Below are 18742 nucleotides of genomic sequence, written 5' to 3'. Positions count from 1 at the left end.
CGAAGCTGGGGAGCAGCTCCAGGGGCACTCAGCTCCTGGTGCCTGCAGCCTGCCCAGCACCTCGGCCTCATGAAACGGTGCCATCCAGCTTTTGTTCTGCACCGCCGCGTTGTGGTGGGATTGCAGTGTCTTTTATGGGTCCATAAAACACTTGGAGACCAAGTGCATGGCTGGCAAAACTGAATACAGCACAGACCTGCCTGCAAAGCTGGCAGATTTTGTTTGTGTACAGTAACTTCTCAGCTTAAAAATGCTCCGCAGCAAGCACAGAGCCATTCCCTTCTCATCTCTTGTCACCTGCCAGTTCTCTGCGAAAGGGCCACCAGTGCTGGCACCTGCTCTCCAGAGATGTCCTTGGTCCCGGGGAGGGGCAGGAGAAATTCTGGTGCCACGACTTGCCTGCACACAGCACCGAGGCAGGGACAAGCACACGTGGCTTAGGGAGATCTCCACTTGCATTCTGAGTAGAGTTGGCAAATGAAATAAAATGCCTTCAGTCAGCAACCTAACCGTACATGCATGCAGAGGGGGAAAGTGGTCGTGTTGCCAAAGAAATCAGAGCCCACGCCTCTTAGTGCAGGTGCAGGACCCCTGCTAGATGCGTCCTTCTTGAAATCTTTAAAATGCAAAGGGTTGCTGTGGTATCATTCAAGATTTATTTTTTCAGACATTACCATTTTTACTTCCTAAAATATAATGAATAGCAGCACAGCCCATAAAAGATGATCAGCGGAGTAGGCTTTGTTGAAAGACTGTGGATTATACCAGCTTCTTGGCTTTTTACAGAAACTCATCGTTATTCAACAGTCCCATTCTTGCGAGAGCTAGTCAAATAAAGCAAATAATGATTTGCAGATATGTGGGCAGATTAATGTTACAGCTTAACTCCTAAGTTATTTCTTGTTTGTTTACTCATTTGAATATTTTTCACTTGCAAAAGTTCCACGTGTTCTATCACAAATATTGAATCTTGTAAAACTCAGCAGTGCTGCGTGATCTTTACTGCTCGCTCTGAAAATGCATTGTCCTGTCAAGGAGCCAAACCAGGACAGAGGCATCAGCCAGGAAAATCCCAGCCACTGTCTGCAACCAACAGATGCGATTGGAACCACAAAATCAGATTTGTCAAATTCTTGTGAGTGACGAGGAGGCTTCCATGAATGTAAATCCTTCTGCAAACCACCCGCTAACGTGCAATGCTGCAGCCAGTGCAAAAAAAATAGAAATAAAAATAAATAAATAAAAGGAAAGAAAGAAGAAATTTACAGCAAAATCTGCCTAACTCCAAGTCCACCTAATATGAAATTCAGCCCTTGTTAGACCTGAAATTTAGATTAGCTGGAAAGCTGCAAACTCTGTCTGAAGCTGAGCCTGGCCCACGCTGTCCCCTGCATGGTGAGGTGTGAGAGCTGATCTGCTCCCGCAGGCGAGGCAAGGCGAGGTGCACAGCCCTGCGTGCCAGGAAAGGAAAGCAGCTTGTGTCGTCTCCTGACTTCATGCAGCTGCTGTCTGCACCCAGGAGGTGAGCTCGCTTCTCCCCATGCTAAGTGGAGCTAGCCAAACTCATCTGCACGTGGGTTTCTGTACTGATGTATTACCCGGCACGGCAAGACGTGGGTTTGGGGTGTCCCACCTCTGTCACAACCCAGTGGAAGACCTCAGCCCTCCTCTGGTTTTCCACCCTGTCTGTCCCTATCCTTTGAACCCCCCGTCACAGAGTGGGGTCTCAGCCTCCCTGCTCTTTGGAGCGCTGCAACAAATACTGCTCCCAAGCCTGTCTCACCAAGAAGTGCTGGAACACAATTGCTTTCCATCCAGCACCTCCTTGAAGCTTGCTTTAGGGTTTCCTGATGCTTTGGGGGAGTCATGGCTCACTAACACCTGAAACTCGGTTGTGCTGTTGGGCTTGACATCCCCCATGAGATACATCCTCCTGAACACTGGCTGGAAGTCAGGACAAGCTTGGGAAATGTCAGAGGTCCTTTTTTCTTGCTGGTTTTACCCTGTTACATCCTCTAGGATGTCAGACAAGTTTCCTGTGACATTGGTAGCAGTGCAGATTCCCCACCATGCTCAGTTTTAGTAAAGTAAAAGGAGTATGGAAAGCACCTGGATTGATGCCTGCCAGTGCTTTGTGCCTCCTGCCACCTCTCCAGCTCTTGCAGAACGCCAGCTCGAGGTGCGTTGTCTGATTTATACTGCTAGGTGGCCTGGAGCACAAAAACTGCAAGTTTTTTACTGTGAGCATCTGTTGTTAGACCTGCTCCACAAGAGCATTCAAGTATTCGATTTCTTTTTTCCAAAGAAAACCACTATTGGTTTTATTAAGATCAGCTGAAGACTAATTAAAAACTGATGGGCTTTGGCTGATCTTGGCTAAGTAGAAAATAACAGTTTGATGGAAAATAAATCCTTAGGGAAAGTCAGTTTTCCATTCAGATGTATTGAAGAGAGTTTTTGTTGACCACTAGCAATAGAAACTGCTATAGAACATTAATTTTACAACAAGTACGGGGAAAAAAAAAAAGAGAAAAAAAGATAGGTGATGTGTGCAGCAGAGTGTTTCTCTAGAAGGAGGTAGATTCGGAAGTTTTCCCATTTTGATATGTTATTTCCCACAAAGATGATTTTTCTACTTGAAATGTTTCACCCTTTTAATGAATTGCCATCGTTTTGTACTTAAATACTATTGTAGGAGCCTGGAGGGACTCACTGCATCACCCTCAAACTGCACCTTGGACCAAGCATTGCCCTTCCCTGGCCTCCTTCACAGCGAGGAAATACCAAATCGGCCTCCCTGCCTCCAGAACTGCTGGAAAGGCATTTGCTCAAAGGCTTAACCTATTTGTCAATTAAAGTGTCCTCTGCAGAAGTTCAGCTGCATTAGGACAAAAAGCTATTAAAAAAAAAAAGCTAGGAAATACAAGTAGATTTTTATTTGTCTGACCCTTTGTACAAGGGTAGGGCTGATAAATTTGGCAGTATGACCTAAAATAAATAGATCCAATTAACTTGGTGGCTGCAATGCAATCTTCAGCTTCCTCCTCCTGGCTCTCAGGGCGTGTGCATGCTCAGGCGATGATGTACCTCTCGTTCTCCTGTTTCCAAAGTAATTACCACTTCTAAGCTGAATCTGGTAAGCACGGGGTATTGCCAGGCTCGGAGGAAAATATTTTTGCACTTGTTACTGCTGTCATATGTCATTTATGAGCATGTTAGCGGATAGTTGGGATCGTGGTTGTGGTGGTGCCACGACAGCCCTGTTACTCCATGGAGCAGGTCCTGCCCTGCGATGTGAATGTAACCGAGGCAGAGACATGGCGCTGGATGCGTTCGCCCAGGGAGATGGACCCGGCAGCACAGCGGGATTGCTGCCACGGTCAGCACGGGGCTTGGTGCACTCACAGCCAAGTGGGTAGGATTTCAGTAGGATTCCAGTTATCCCCTTAGTTTTTTAATATATATATTTATTTTTCAGAGTTTGAATGTTGATTTATTTATTTTAAAATACTCCTATTTTCAGTTATTAGTCAGATTTTCTTGTAGAGAAAATATTCCTCAAGTAGTTCTGCCACTGACAAAGATGTTTCCTTTTCCTCTTCCTTTTTATTTTTAAATAAATAATTTTTTAATATATTTTTATTAGTCTCACAACAAGAAAGGGATCTCTGAAAACTGCTTCAAAAGGATTTCTGGCACAAAAGACAGAAATTAAGCAAGAATTCTCAGTCAGATCTTCAGCTGACCATCTTCTTCTACCATCAGTAGCTGCATCTCTGATACAGTGGGTAGTTTTTGTGTTGTTTTTTTGTTTTGTTTTGTTTTGTTTTCCAGGGGTTTGTTGGTGTAGGGAAGATGCTGCCTATCCTAATAAGCTCTTACTATCAAAAATGTGATTCAGAAAGACACCTCATGGAATCACAGAATTGAATCATCGAATCATTAAGGTTGGAAAAGCCCTCCAAGATCACCTGGTCCAACCACCCCCTGCCACCAATGTCACCCACTGAACCACGTCCCTAAGCACCACGTCCAACCTCTCCTTGAACACCCCCAGGGACGGTGACTCCACCACCTCCCTGGGCAACCCGTCCCAACGCCTGACTGCTCTCTCTGAGGAGAAATGGCTCCTCATTTCCAGCCTGAACCTCCCTCATTTACCACTGTTCCTCATGACTGCAGTGGTCCCAAGATAAAATACCTTGTCCCTCCGGTGCATGGGAGTCTAATAAGCCTCTCTTTCTGTGTTCTGGAAGCTGGGCTGTGGCAGGTGCCGACGGCGAGCATGGTGTGTTGCAAACTGGGTTTTGCTTCGAACAAAGCCTGGTCAGCAAGGGCCTGGCCAGGGTTTGGCCACTGCTGTGGGCCATGCTCAGTGCCAAAACGTGCTGGTGCCCATGCCTGTGCCGGCTGCAGTCCTGCGGTCTTTTCCCATAGGCAAGCAGGAGCAGCAGGGATGTCCAGCAGCCACCTCCCAGCCCCAGCACCACTCCTGCGGGAGCATGCTGAGGCTTGGTGTTCGTGCCTTGGTCCAAACGGTTCAGGAAACTTCGGTGGTGTCACAGCTGGAAAGCAAATTTCCATGCAGACAGTGGTTTCCTTGGCATGCCACAGGTCATTGTCTATGCCCGGGGCTGGTTTGGGAATGCACACCTTCAGGCTGGTTTTGCAATTCTGTTTTAATTCACATGTAGGAGTGCAAATGATTTTTTCCAAACATAACATTTTCTTTTCGCTGAATTAAATCCATTACCTGAGGTTGTAATAGCCATCTCCCAGCTTCGGCTGGAAAATTGCTGTTGCCATTTTCACAGGGATCACAACCATTACGTATGCACGTGTCCTAAAGCTCTCTGGCCATCTGATCTTCTCGATGCCCTGGCCGTTAGGGTTCGCTCTGCCACCTCCACATTGAACTCAGGAGCTAAGTAAAACCACAGGTTAGACTATAGTGTATATTCCAGAAATATTATTTCTGGTCAAATTCATTTGAATTTTCTGTCTGGTTAATGGACAGACCCAGATCTGTCAGACGAGCATTGTGAGAAGTTTTCCATTGCATCAGGTAAGTATATTCATGATTCTTTTTTGCCCAACCCTTCAACATTTTTAGGATCTCTCATCTCCACAAAATTGAGCCTACGCTTTATGTCTTCATTTATTTAATGCATTTGCTTTCTGCAGGTCTGTGTGGGAATAAATGGAATATTACGTCAAGTAATCTCAATTCTGCCACCAAACCCCACACTGGTATGCTTTAAGCTGTACCACTATTTATTGTTCATAGGGATGATTGTTATTTTTTCAAATGGCTCATATTTGATTTTTATCTTTCCAGAAAAAATAGTATTGGTTTAGCTTAAAAAAGTTACATGCTGGGTTTGAGATGCTCCATTATTCAGCTACTTCTGGAAGTTGTTGGAGGCATTTTCATGGAGATCATGCCCTGCCTGTGTAAAGGGATAACAGCGGCTGTAAATCATTCAGGAGTTATAAAGGCTGAATAATTTACCTGTCTAGTCTTGCGTAGTGCTTCCACCGTTCTCATATCTGAGAGCACTTTTTTATGCTGCCGAGAAAGGACTGACCACTGCAGGTGGATAATTATCCTTCGTTCCTCCTACCCCAGATTGGCAGCACCAAGAGAGGAGCAAGGCGCAGGACAGATGGGTGCGGGGTGCTCGGCATGGCACATGCCAGCAGGGTGTTGGGAAGGGCTGGGGGCTTGCAGGACAGGCACCAAGTGCTCTCACTTGGGTGTCCTCGCAGGGCCCAAGGCAAAGGCAGCGCTGCAGAGGCTCCCAACAGAGCCGACGGGCAGCTGGAGGAGCTGTTCCCTCCCCTGCTTCCCAGGAGAGGGGCTCGGGGCCTGGGGACTTGGTGGTTTCACTGAGGGGTTGGTGGTTTCACCGGGGGGTTGTTGGTTTCACTGAGGGCTTGGTGGTTTCACCAGGGGGTTGGTGGTTTCACCGGGGGGTTGGTGGTTTCACCAAGCAGAGGCACAGCACAGCAGGGCAGGCAGGATGGGTGGTGCTGTGGCCGCCAGCTCCCAGCCACGCTGTGTGGCATCTCCTTTGCCCCCAGGGAGTTCGGTGGGCAGTGTTTTAGCAGAGCCGGGTCGAGAGCAGCTTGGTGGTCCCAGCTGAGCATTCATCCAAATCCCCCAAAAGTGAGCGCTGCCCGAGCGGGTTTGCTCTCCAGCCCTTGACATCAGACTGGCGGCTTCTCCACGGTAGTCAGGAAGCTGGTTTGAATTTATTTCTTGGTGTTGTTTTGTTTCCTACCCTGTTAAATAAAACCAAGTCGAGACCTGGAAAGCTTAAAGCGCCATTTCATTTTAGCTTTCAATTGCATATGAAAATAATCCCCGGAACAGCTAGAGGCGCCCAGAAAGAACAGCTGGAGGATGGAGAGACGTGGGAATAACGACTGCGGAGGGGTGGAAATTGTGCAAGGCTTTGCCAGCATCGTAATGAGCCCTGCAGTGCAGATGAATAGAGCGATCTTTCCCCAGCATGGCTCAGCATCCAGCGATCTGCTGGAGGCTGTGTTCCCACTACCGGCTCTAACAGCCGCTCGTAGGCGTATCGGCCCTGCCTGGGTCCGATCCTGCTCTGACTGCCTTCATGCCTTTAACTTCCAGTGCAAAGCATGGCAGCGAGCTGCCCGGACAGCTGCAGAGCTTTGCCTAGAGAAACAGTTCCTGTTACTTGGCTAAACATGCTGCACCAAAGGGGCTTCACCAGGCCTCACATACGCAACAAAACAGGACATCAGCTGAGTTCCTAATGCTCTCGAGCCTTAGCGCCAAGTCCGTGGAGCCTCTAGGAGCAGAGCTTCTCTGCGCAGCCTTGCCAGGGCAGTCTGCAGAGCCGTAAATCTACCACGAGCACACAGGCTTATTTTCTGCTTAGGTTCAGAACAAATGGTACTGGAGAAGGGTAAAACCCATTAACATATTTGACTAGGCATTATATATGATGTATTGACTCTGTTGGTCTATACAAGCACATTTCAGCTAGCAGACTTCCATGCATCTCATGCTGATGTATTTACACATATTTATTAATGAATCAGTGTTTGGTATAAAAGCACACAAGCCCCATTGCAAACAGCATAATGTGTAACATCTACTGTGTAATCTATGGAATACTTGCTGCCATGCCCAGAAAACAGAATGCTGCCTCTGTTGGAAGTTAAAGAAATACCACAGACTTTTCCTGAGAGTAATCTTCAGAGCCTGGGAATAATATATCAGAGGCACGGGCGTAGACACAAAATAAAATTTAAAAAATTGACTGCTTAGTCCAGCCTTCATTACTAGGTACGATACAAATCCTCGCAAGTAACTTTCCCTCACAGGCAAGCATGCCCTCAATAGCTTAAAAAAATAAAAGAAAAGGAAAGAAGAAAGGCTGGCTTTTTAAGCCGGAATGACTCTGACTTTGCACCGCACATCCCTCAGGCGATGAAGTAATTTACAATATGTTTCAATCAGATATTGGAAGCGGCACTTGCTTAAATCGTCGTGGCTCCGCTGGCATTGTAAGCGCGCGGTGGCTGCAGCCTGCTCCAGCCCTGTTCCCGGGCTGGGACGGGCTGGTCTGCAGGCGAGGAGGACATGAGCAGTGCACGCGTTTATTTGAAAGCTGTTCATCTTAATCAAAACATGACGGCTTTTTCTTTTCAGCAAAACGTCTACTTTTTACCCAGATCCAAATAAATACTCAAAAGCTGCTGATCTGGTATATGTAACCCAGTTATCGTAAGAGAAGCGGTGTTGGAGCCTGGCGACTGCTGCTGCAGGAAATTGCGAGCCACGGAAAAAGCTCAGTCCCAGTAGAGTGTTTCTATGCAGAGGCTAAAATAGGCTGATAACTTGTCTTTGGGTGGATTTGTTTTGTCGCTGTGTAATAAAAGACGTGACAGGGATCACGGAGGCTTTTCCGGCCTCCCTGTCTGGGTTCGAGTGCTTCAGCAAGGAGAAGTGTCTGTCTTGGGGACAGACCGTGCAGAGGTGCTCCCACATTGCTTCCCTGCGTCTGCCCCTGCTTCGTGTCCCTGCTCCCGTGGTCGCCCATCACCGCTGGCACCCTTCAGGGCTGGGTTCTTGTGCCCACAACACGATGCCAGGTGAAGATTCCTTGCCCTGGGATAAGATGGTGCTACCTGAACTGATTTCTCATTTTCTGGTCTTGTTTCCTCTGGCACAAATCCTAGCCCAAGAGCATGTAAAGGTTGCTCCTTCTCTGTAGTGGACAGACACCATTGCTGGAATAGCATTCCTAGTGGGTGAGTTAAATAAGAAGTGGCCACCAAAGCGACAGAAACTGAAACAGAGGCATCAGGTTTTATTTATTCCTGTTCCTAGAGTTTGGAGAGAGAGACAAATTAATTTGCTTGCTTAGGCTAGAATACAAATTGGAGAAATGAAACTGGCAGGTGAAGTCTCTGCTCAAGGTCACGCCGTCTAAATAAATTCACTGAATGGTAGGTTTTCTCCTTAACACATCTTGCTGTACAGACCATGCTATGATCCGCACCATGGAGAGCAGCTGTCCAGTCTGAAACAAACAAGCATCCTTGCTGTCATTTCTCTTGATAGCTGGGGAGACTTAATTTTCCGTTTTGTAATCCTTACGACATGAAAGTACTTGGGCTGAAAAATTCATTAAACTTTTATATAAAGCCTGTTTTAACTTCAGACTGTTTGCTTCCCAAAGATAATTGTTTAAGAGAATGAAGTGTACTCCCTTTGCAGATTTTCCATATATTTTTCAAAAACTAATACTGGAATTATGAAAGATAGGAATAAATACAGCAAAGTAAATTAAATCAAATTGCCGAAGCCTTGGGGAAGAGCTAATGCAAATGAATTAAACACATACAAGTTCCAAACAGCTACGCAGTAAGTTTCCTTCTGAGTATCTTTATTCTCAGAAGAGATACCCAGGATGCTCCCACCTTCGCTAGCTGTGAAGTCACGATCTTGTAAAACCAAAAAAAAAACCATAAAAATAAACTGTTAGCACTGCCTACAATCATATATTGTAGTTTTTATCCTTCCTTTCCTTTTCCATTAAAGTTATAACCTGTAAAAGTGTAACTCTGAAATGAGCAACCAAAGTTAATTTTCTTTTTCTGTCACTGGGTGTCATCTGCTCATGAATAGATGGAGAGTCTGTAGTTTAAAGACTGTTTTGACCTTAAAGGCAGGGGAAAGTTTTATTTAAAAGCTTTTTATAAGGCTGAAGTATCTTATGAGTAAATAAAGCAGGGGAGAAAGAAAGAGAGGACTGAATACGAATATGACAGAAGTCATTAAAGCAGAGCTGCCGTGGAGAGGTGAACAGAATTATTGTTCACTGAATAGGGTGCATCGAATGGAAATAGCAAAACAAATGAAAAGAGATGACATTATTATGAATTGTAGACAAGTTTTGAATGTTCAAACATGAAAGAGGTTCCAAAAGCAATAGGAGAAAATGATAGCAAAATCATTCATTAAAAGCTATTTAACAGACACACAACTTTCAGAAATTTCCTGTCCCCGAACTCCCCGGTGCTGGCTGTGCTCTGCCTGTTCCCTGGGATCAGCAGAGGTTGCTGAGGCAGTTCTTGGATCAGAGAGTGTTTGACCACCCCTATGTTGTATTTATTTATAGGATAATCTGCATCTGGCTTGAAGGTGGTGAACATTTTACCGGCTTTTAAAAGAATATTATGTTGGCTCTGGGAGTAAAGGTAATAGGGCTGAAGAGATTATGGGTATGGAAATCAGCGTTATCACCACTGAAGCGGGAAGAAAACATGGAGAGCCTAATTCTCTGGGAGGAGAAGGAACTGGGCTATAGTAAATATTGGGGAATTTGAGTAGTCATTTCTCTGGTATCTGTAAAATATCAAGATTCAGAAGATATTTGGAAAGAAAAAGCAATAGTAAGGCAGGGTGGTTAGAGGGAAATCGAGGGAGAGTCCGTGAAAGGCAGGTTCGGCTTGATTAGCTGAATAGCTCTCCCTTGTAAGAAAGTTGAGATCTGGCACATCTTATTTCTGTAAACTAGCTCTTATCTTTAAGCCGACAATTCCCTGCAAAGCTACTGCCTTGGGAAACTATTAGTGAAGCTGGATAAGGTAGAGGAATTGTAAAGTGAAGGCAGATGAAGACACTATTGGGTCGTGTTGAAATGGCAAATGTCAGGCTGGAGAGAGAGGCTAGTGGAATTTCTCACGAATCGATCTTCCTTTTTATTCTTTATTCTGTACCTGGGCAGAAAGAATAGTCACGCGCTGATGAAATTTTCTGATGACACAAAATCGGCGGGTATTACCAATGGAAAGAAGGCTTGCAGTACTGAAGATTTAGAATTTCTGGTCTGTTATTTGCTGTTATCTGTAGCTGTACTGCAGCCCACGTACCAGCTAAGGATCTGGCCTAAAAATTATCCACACCCATGTGATATCTGACATGTAGTTTACCACGTGAGCTGACCACGTAAAACCACAAGAAGGGTCAGGCTGGGATCGACGACGGGGTTTGGGATTGGCAGTTTCCATATCACTATCTTCTTCATCAGTCGGGTGTTAATGGAGTGTCAGTTGGGGTAGTTGTCCTCAGGGCTGTTTGTCCGCCACTTCGTCACCCCGTACCACGAAGCTCTGTGTCCTGTCTCTGATGCTGTTCACCCCTTGTGCCTCTCTGCTCACTTTGGTCCAGAATTGTGGAATTGCTCTCCCAGTCGTTCCACATACAGCTTAGATTATGTTACGAGATAAGTGGTAATTATTGTGGTGAGCTACAAATACGGTAGCTGGATGTCGTGAGCTCTGAGCAATGCTGTCTCCAAAGTTTACTTTAATCTCAAGCCTTCTGTGTTCATCGGGATGTCTTCTCTAAGCGAGAGGTGATGAGCAGCAGTGCACGTGCAAGTGCGGTTTCTAAATTACAGGAGCTGAGGGAATCTGTTTACGGCGTCCATTATGTAGGGAATTAAATATCAGGAGTCTGAAGGTTAGTGGTATCTCTGATGGAGATACCGATCAATGAAGGACCTAAGGACAAGATGCTCTTGAAGCGATAACTGTAAGAGTTCTTTCTGAAGGGAGCGCCGCGTGAACTCTGTGCAGATCCTTCTCTTGCAGCGCTCACTGGGCATTTTACATTTTCTGCCTGTAAGACACACCTTTTAACAAGGATGCAAAGATCGCATGTATTTTACTGGCACAGGAAGCTTTCAGGGTTTCTTCTTTTTCATAGGCTAAAAAGTGGGCCGTGTTTTTAAACAGGCAAAATGTCATGTCACTGTTTGCACCCACTTGCAGACGTAAGACGTGAGCGTGCTTCCCATGCACGTTACCTGTTCGAATTAGCTGTGTGTGGTGGCTGTGGCTGGGATGGGGCTCACCTCTCCTTTGCTTATATATTTTTTATCTTTCTTTTCCCTTTAATTAAATTATCCCTGTCTCAACCCATGAGCCTTTTTCTTTCTCACCGTAGTCCTCCCCCCTCTCCCTTTGAGGAGGTGGAGTGAGAGAAGTGCTTGTGCTGGAGATCAGCTGCCCAGCAGGGTGAAACCTCCACACCGTGCCAGCATCGTTCTCTACAGGTTGCCCTTCTTTTTTGCAATGATTAAGTTGTCAAAAGATAAATGAGATGGTGAAGTTAGGTTTTTGGATACACTGTATGGTATCTATATTTTATTTATTTTGCATTTTGCTAGAATGAAAAGTCTGTCAGTTTGTAACCGCAAATCTATATTATTTAAAATGCAGTTTAATTGAAGTCATGGGAAGATGGTCCGTTCTGTGCTTACTGGAACATCAAACCTACCACCTGAGTGGATAGTAGAGCTAGCCATATGATTATATAGATCTGCTGAAGCCTGAAGGCAGCTGCTGGGGGAACTGTGCTGCTTCAGGGATCCCTCTGCTCTCACTGCAAAGTTGGATCCACCACTGAACACAGAATTGCTGCCCTGAACCCAATGCCAGGGCAGTTGTTGCCTTGTGCACTTTGCCTCCACCGAGTCGAGGTTTTTAGTTCTTTGCCTCCCTCTTTCCCTGGCAGAAAGTCCCACGGCCCAGAGCTGGTGGTTCCCCTATGAGGCTGAGCCTCCTCTGCACGTGCCTGGGACCTCCGAAGTGATGGCAGTGGTGAAGCAGCACAGTGTCTGCTGGACAGTTTGGGTTTCTCTTTAGGCACTCAGTAGAAAACATTAATAAGCAGAACACAGTGCCTTGGGTGCACACGTTGCTGTTACCTATTGCTATTAAGTTTTGCATTGTCATTTCTGGGTTCCCCTCTTGTGAATGCGGTGCTGCAGCTTTTCCATGGTTAATGCTGCTCCTCACGCTAATACAAAGCTCCTGCTCTCCCCTCCTGTCTCCCGCAGACCCCCCCGCCGTGGAGCCGACCTTCCTGGAGATTCGGCAGGGCCAGGGCCGGAGCATCACCATGAGCTGCCGGGTGCTGAGGGCATACCCGACGCGGGTGCTGACCTACGAGTGGCGGCTGGGCAGCAAGCTGCTGCGCACGGGCCAGTTTGACGTGCAGGACTCCACCGAGTACACCGTCAGCAGCCTCTCCCGCGACACCTACGGCATCTACAACTGCAACATCATCAACGAGGCGGGTGCCGGCCGCTGCAGCTTCCTCGTCACAGGTAGGCTCGGCAGCATCGTGGTACTGCAGTGCTGGCACAAGTGGAGGCCATGGTCTGAGTGCTCTGCGGCTTCGTGTGTTGTTGGGTGCTGCTGCTTCTGCTTCAACTCATGCATTGCCTGAGATAAGTCTTTCAAAGCAGGTTCATAGCTGGAGGGCATCTGGTTTGGATTCCGGGGAGGTTGGTAACAAAATAGGAGATTTAGCTTATTTCACTGGTTCAAGGATAAAGTTTTTTACATGTGAAATGTAAATATCCTTCCTCCATGGGCATCTGTCAATATGCTTTTGAAATAGTCTTGAGAGAGTCATCAGGTAGCAAATTTCATCTGTTTGAAGTTTGCAATAAGGCATGAATTTCCTCTTCTCTGTTGGTATGCTCAGTGAGCAGGCAGACCCCAGTCCCGAGGAACTTCAAGCAACCCAGGTACAGAAGGGTGTTGAAATGTGCTCCTTGCCTCAAAAAGCTAAAGCCCCGTGACCCTAATACACAAGATCACAGACTCGGGGCAGGTGTGCAGCCCCTGCCATGATCTACCCATGCACTGGTTTTGGACATATTTTATATGTCTTTTATCATCAATATCCCCTATTGGACCTGAAAGTTTAACTTGGTTTTTAGAAACACAGGTCTTAATTCTTCCTCTGTTGGATGTTAGTTTCCATGGCTTGAAGACGCAGCTGCCTGATCCTGCAGGCACCCCCTGCCTGCAGCAGGCACTGGGCCCAAGCTGAGGTCCTGCCATAGCCGGAGCCACATCAGCTCGAGGCTCCCCAACCCTCTAAGCTCATTGACCAGACTTTGTTTAGCATCACAGGAGGGAAAAAAGCTCTTAAATGAGACATCTCCTCCCAAGGTCTGAGGTGGGCCAGGAACCCCTTGTTCATTTCCAGGCACCTGCCCAGCATGGGCACTCTCCAGAGGCCGGCATGGGCAGCCCCAGTCCTCCCTAGGGATGCCAGAGCAGTAGTCCCATTGCAGCGTAAAATACCTCCCATCAGCTTCTTGGAAGGAATATTAGGAAAAGAAGCCAACAAACAATGACTTCAGAATATGTAAAAGAGAGCTATCCTAGAAGAAAATATGGCCCATCTCAGTAAGGATTTTATTCTTCTTTACTGGCCTGGCTCCAGCTACAACCAGACCTGAACACAGCTCCCTGAGCCCTGCCACTGTTTAGGGTGATGGCTGTTGTTACCAGTTTCACTGCTAAAAGGGCAGCAGAAAGGTCATGGATTTAAGTGATGTGCCACAGAGTTCTTCAGCTCCCTGCCCCTGGGGAGTCTCTCAAACACCTCTCAGGGACCCTGCTCTGCTCAAGCCCTGGATGTCAGGGGAGAACCACTATACACATCTGTCCTGGGAGCAAAGAAAACATTCTTGATTCAGCTCCCCAGCATTTTTCAGTTAAATTCGTTTTTATTGGGAAAAAAAAAAATGTCCTGATTTAACGTGAATGCTTTTTTTCTCTTTTGGATGTAGTCGGTTGGCATCTTATTTGCAGGGATTACACCAGGGCCAGCAGTGTGCGGCACAACTGTGGTGGGAACAGAGCAAGTACCCGGTGACTGATGGCTCTACTTCTTTCTAAATGTAATCAAGCCTTCGGCTAAATTATCATTCAGAGCCTGCTTGGAGGTATTTTCACAGCCACCGGCTTCTCCAACTCTTTGGAGTTTAATCCAGAAGGTGGCTCTGAAGGAAACCAGAGAAAAAATCTTTTTCCTCAAATGAGTGAATGCAGTTCAATTTGCTGTTCATCACTCTTTGGACCCGATACTGTAGAAACCTATTCTAAGGCAATTATTTTGCCAAGACTGGGGCAATTTGAGTGGCTTTCTGTGATTTATTACCATGCCAAAGCAAGGCACATAACTGAAAATTAGTACTAAAATGGTTTTATGATACACTCTGTCTCTCATCCCTCCTGTGTTTTGCTCATTTTTAGTCCATGCCATTATGCGAATTTATGCTGCATTGTTGCGTTAAAGATGCTGAAAGTAACCCTTTGGGTTATGATTTCCGTGCTTTCCTCAGTCCTTTAAGGTTAAATCGCACACGCTCATATTTAGTAAATATATTCTCTGACACACGGAGTTGAAACTGCTCCCAGGGAACGGCAGCAAATGTATTCTGCTCCCAAGTCTTATCAGGACAGATGAAACTAAAGCACTGGGGAACGGAGAAAGTGTAGAAGAAAAACGACGAAATGGTGAAAAGGCGGTTTACATTCACCAGGAATGTGATTACAGGGAAAAAATAGGTCACTTCTTTGACACACACACACAGAGAAAAAAGCCAAATAAATAACCCGTGGCAGGAATCTGGCAGCAGTGGAGCACTTTGGGTGCAACCATGGGAGTTGTCGTAGCCCATTTTCCGCTGTTTTTATTTCCAGGTTTTCACGTAGTAGCAGAGTGCTGCAATGCTTACGTTGCAAGGGCTGCGGAGAGGCATTGGTATGCTAAGAGAAGGCTTTTCAGCACAGAACTGAAAGCGCCTGCATGAAAAGATTTATGCTGGCCCTAGAATTTGCAAAACCTGTTTTTATTGCACTTGGATTCTGAGCCAAATTTGAGAAGATGCAAGCTAAATAAATCACATGTGGAAAAGGGAGTTGATTTATACCGGATGGGCCAACCTGAGGCAGATTTAACCTGCTACTGTCTTAAAAATAAATGAGAACATACAAGCAAAATTGTGGGAAAGCAAGGATGAGTTCACCCTGCTCGCAGCTCCACAATCTATGTGTTCTGTTCAGTGGTTGATGGGGCACATAATGCCCAAAGAGCGACAGAAAGAACATTTCAGTCAGTGTGTGATTAAAACCCTGCCAAGACTGGAAGCAAATTGAAAAGAAAAAAGCCCTCGGATGCAGAAAATGTCATGAATGGCGCTGACTATTTGTAGGGCTTCATGTGTGTGGAGGAAGGACTTGGGTGCAGGAGGGTGCTGGTGACGGAGGCAGTGTCACCTGCTGGATGCCACATGGTGGGCACAGCATTTGTGTTCCCTGGGGAAGAGGAATGTGGGAAGAGGCATGTTTTGGGGTTTAAAGCTGTCTTCATCTGCTCCGTGCACTTCCCGCTGATGTGGTGGTGGGCTGTGCTGCTTGGTGGCAGCCCTGGAGCCTGCCTGGGCCAGGCGAGGCTGAACTCTTTATTTTTCAGACTCCTAAGCTCTCAAACACGCAGTGGTGTTGCTGGCGGAAGAGCTGGTTCTGCAGCAGGGGTTGTTTAGCAATACTCTGGGCACCCGGGCCGGGGAGCTGTTTAGGATTAAGATTATCCGTAATTGAGGTTACCTGACGAGTGTCAGCATCGCACTTTATCTTCAGCAGCTGATAACTTTGGCAAGCTTTAACCACTTGCACTGAAATCTGTCACGCTGCTGCCTGCCTCAGGCTGAATTGTTTACAAAAATTGCTGTCCAAAGAGTTGCTTTTAAGTACGGGAAACAACATTTTGTCTCATCCAGGTTAAATTCTTGCAGCTGTTTAACTGCAGCTCAGTGTGTTTGAAAGGGCCAGAAACACACCCTTGTATGATCCTTCTCTCAGGTTGCATTGTGAAATATGCCTGTAGGTCTGGACTGACAGTGCTATATACAATATCTGTGATGCTGTCTAAATTAGGATTTATAGTGCTGGATAGCACTAAAGAAAGCTGCTAATGTCATTGCATTGACATTGTTACTTTTAGGAACTGATTTCTGACCCCACGGAAGAGCTCCATGAGACTCATTTGCAAAGACAGTTATGGATGCTTGTTTTGTGTTGTTCTGTTTTGTTTTCCCTTTGTTTTCCCTATTAAATGTCGCATTAATTAATGAGCCAATATTTAATTATTTACTTATCCAGTCCTACTGCTCACTCTCAGTGCTTCTGGCCGAGACATGTCAGGCCAGTCACATAGGGTAGAACTGTCGGCTGCCAGCATGACCACAGCTCTCCCTTCCTATGGAGCATCCCTAGTGTGCTGACATTTCCTTGGAAACTACCGTCAGGGGCTCATGAGCCAGAAACTCTTGCCGTTGTGTTATTGAGGCATGCAGCTTTTACCCACAACAGGGTCCAGCGTGGTGCCTTTGCCGTTTTGCAACCCTTTGGGGCCGCCCCTGTGCTCAGGTCGCTGCCGGGAGCTTTGCTGGTATGAGCAGTGGTGAACGCTGCCAGTACTGAGCTAAAGCACGCCGCGAGCAAAGCTGGGGCCTGCACCCTGCCCATATCCCCCAGCAGGGACACTGCGAGCTGGGGGTGTCCGCTCACGGATCTCCCATCTCCTGCCTCCCTTTCCCCCAGGCCACAGGGAACCTGAACGTGAACCCCGGGCACTGACTCATCCCGTCTGCATGCCTGCGGCATCCATTCCGGTAGGAGCTGCATGGTTCCCAGAAGCCCTGTAGGAACATCCTCACTGGATGTGTGTGAGAGTCGGGAAGTTTCTGCCCTTGTGTTTCCTCTTTGCCCTCGGCACCACACGCGGTGCCTCTGGTCTGTGTGGCATCGTGCCGAAGTGGCATCAGCACTGCCGTCAGCCTTTTGTGAAAGCCAGGATACACGAGGACATCATTCTAAATCAAATTGCAGGCACTTGAAATTGCAGGGTGTTGGGCTCTTCTCCGTGGCCCCATTAGCTGAATTAAACAGTGTTCTGCCGTGTAAAGTTTTATAGCTTCGTTAATCCTTCCTTGTTAAGGAAGGCCTTTGCTCTGAACTAAGGGACAGAAGTCTGTGTTGTTTGTGGCTTCCCATTTTTTTTTTTTTTCTTAGAAATTCTTAGGGAATCGTGAAGGAACAAGGGATAGTTCCAGAGCTTATGTTTTAGGACACTGTCCTGTTTTACCTGCAGCACCAGCTCCTCGCACACCATTGGCTTAAGAGGCAGTCCAGGGCACTCTATTACTCTAACCTAGGGACAAAACCAGGTCCCTGGCAGGTTTTGGCCCATTTGAAGTGTGTGCCATCCATTTTATCCTAATTTCTGAATGAAAATATGGCCCAGAACTGAAGCAAACGCCCATGGCCTGCGTGCTTCTCCCTGCCAACGTCCTCCATAAGTGCACGGGGACGCTGGCTGCACAGCTGGCTCTATGTGGTACATCAACGTCAGGTGCTGATGAAAAATGAAAACCAGAAAAATATTTTTCCTTTTCTCTCTTCCCATTCTAACACTGCTAAGTGTTTCTATATGAGTAATACTAAAGGCCATTTGGGACAAAAATGTGTGCTCCCCATTGGTGGTGTCCCTTTAATTTCAAAACTCAAGGCAGGATGATCGATGACAGTCACAGGCATGTTACCCGTGGTCTTTGAGGAAGCTGGCATGGGGGAGGCAAGTGCTGGAAATACACTTGTTCTTTTCTTAGAATAACAAATATTCTCCTTGGTAGATACACTTCTGCTTCTCTTTTACACATCTCCCTCAGTGGGAATTAAGGAATTATATTTACTTTGTTCTTTTAAATATTTATCCTTTTTTTTTTTTTTTTTTTTTTTTAATATGTGACATTTTTCCTCCAAACCACTTAGTGTTTTTATTTTTGGCAGGGTAAAACCCCTGCTTGACTGAAGCCTAAAGAAAACTGATCCACTTCGGTGGATTCAGAATTTCTCATGTAGAGTCAGCACCAGGGGGCTTGGGGGTTTCCATTTTTAAATCCAAATCTCCCCTCTTTATGCCCTCTACTTATCTAATACCGTGGTGTTTCCCCAATGTCTTCTTGTGCCTGTCCTCTGCATCCCCGCTGCTCGAGCGAGTCCCTGCACGCACAGGTACGCGGGAGCCCTGCAGCAATGTGCTAGCGCCCGTTAGCAAGCTGCCATTAATTTTTAATCTCAAGATCTTCCCGTCAGTGTTGTCATTCCTGTTGGTTTATTTCAGCTTTTCTGTTTGTTTCCAAGTTTGGCTTCTGTCGTTGTCTCACCCCACTGAGCAGGGGCTCTCCTCGTGGCGGCAGCGCGGTGCTGGCAGAGCAGGTGTCCGCCGGCCGTCTGCCATGTTACCAGCGGGTTCAGTTCAGCCTTTTCTCTCCCCTAGAGCATCTCTTCGGCCCTTTATAGCCTTCTCGTCCAGATTAAG

The 18742-nt window shown here is 46.6% G+C and overlaps 1 protein-coding gene and 1 long non-coding RNA gene across 5 annotated transcripts in view; one reads left to right on the top strand and one right to left on the bottom strand.

Moving 5' to 3' along the window:
• Positions 1-18742, top strand: part of MDGA2 (MAM domain containing glycosylphosphatidylinositol anchor 2) — a 339526-nt gene that overhangs the window by 254417 nt on the left and 66367 nt on the right. For all 4 annotated transcript variants that reach the window (XM_040559492.1, XM_040559491.1, XM_040559493.1 and 1 more), the window contains one exon: positions 12393-12662. In XM_040559492.1, the coding sequence (XP_040415426.1) occupies positions 12393-12662 (270 nt within the window). The remainder of the gene's footprint in view (positions 1-12392; positions 12663-18742) is intronic.
• The window catches only part of LOC121071271, a 478323-nt gene continuing 470956 nt past the window's right edge, over positions 11376-18742 (bottom strand). Inside the window, exon 3 of the long non-coding RNA XR_005820495.1 lies at positions 11376-11407. This is a non-coding gene — a long non-coding RNA (uncharacterized LOC121071271). The remainder of the gene's footprint in view (positions 11408-18742) is intronic.

The sequence above is a fragment of the Cygnus olor genome, chromosome 5, assembly GCF_009769625.2.
Source record: "Cygnus olor isolate bCygOlo1 chromosome 5, bCygOlo1.pri.v2, whole genome shotgun sequence".
NCBI lineage: Eukaryota > Metazoa > Chordata > Aves > Anseriformes > Anatidae > Cygnus > Cygnus olor.
The sequence above is the reverse complement of the archived record's forward strand: the minus strand, read 5'-3'. Positions and strand labels throughout refer to the sequence as shown.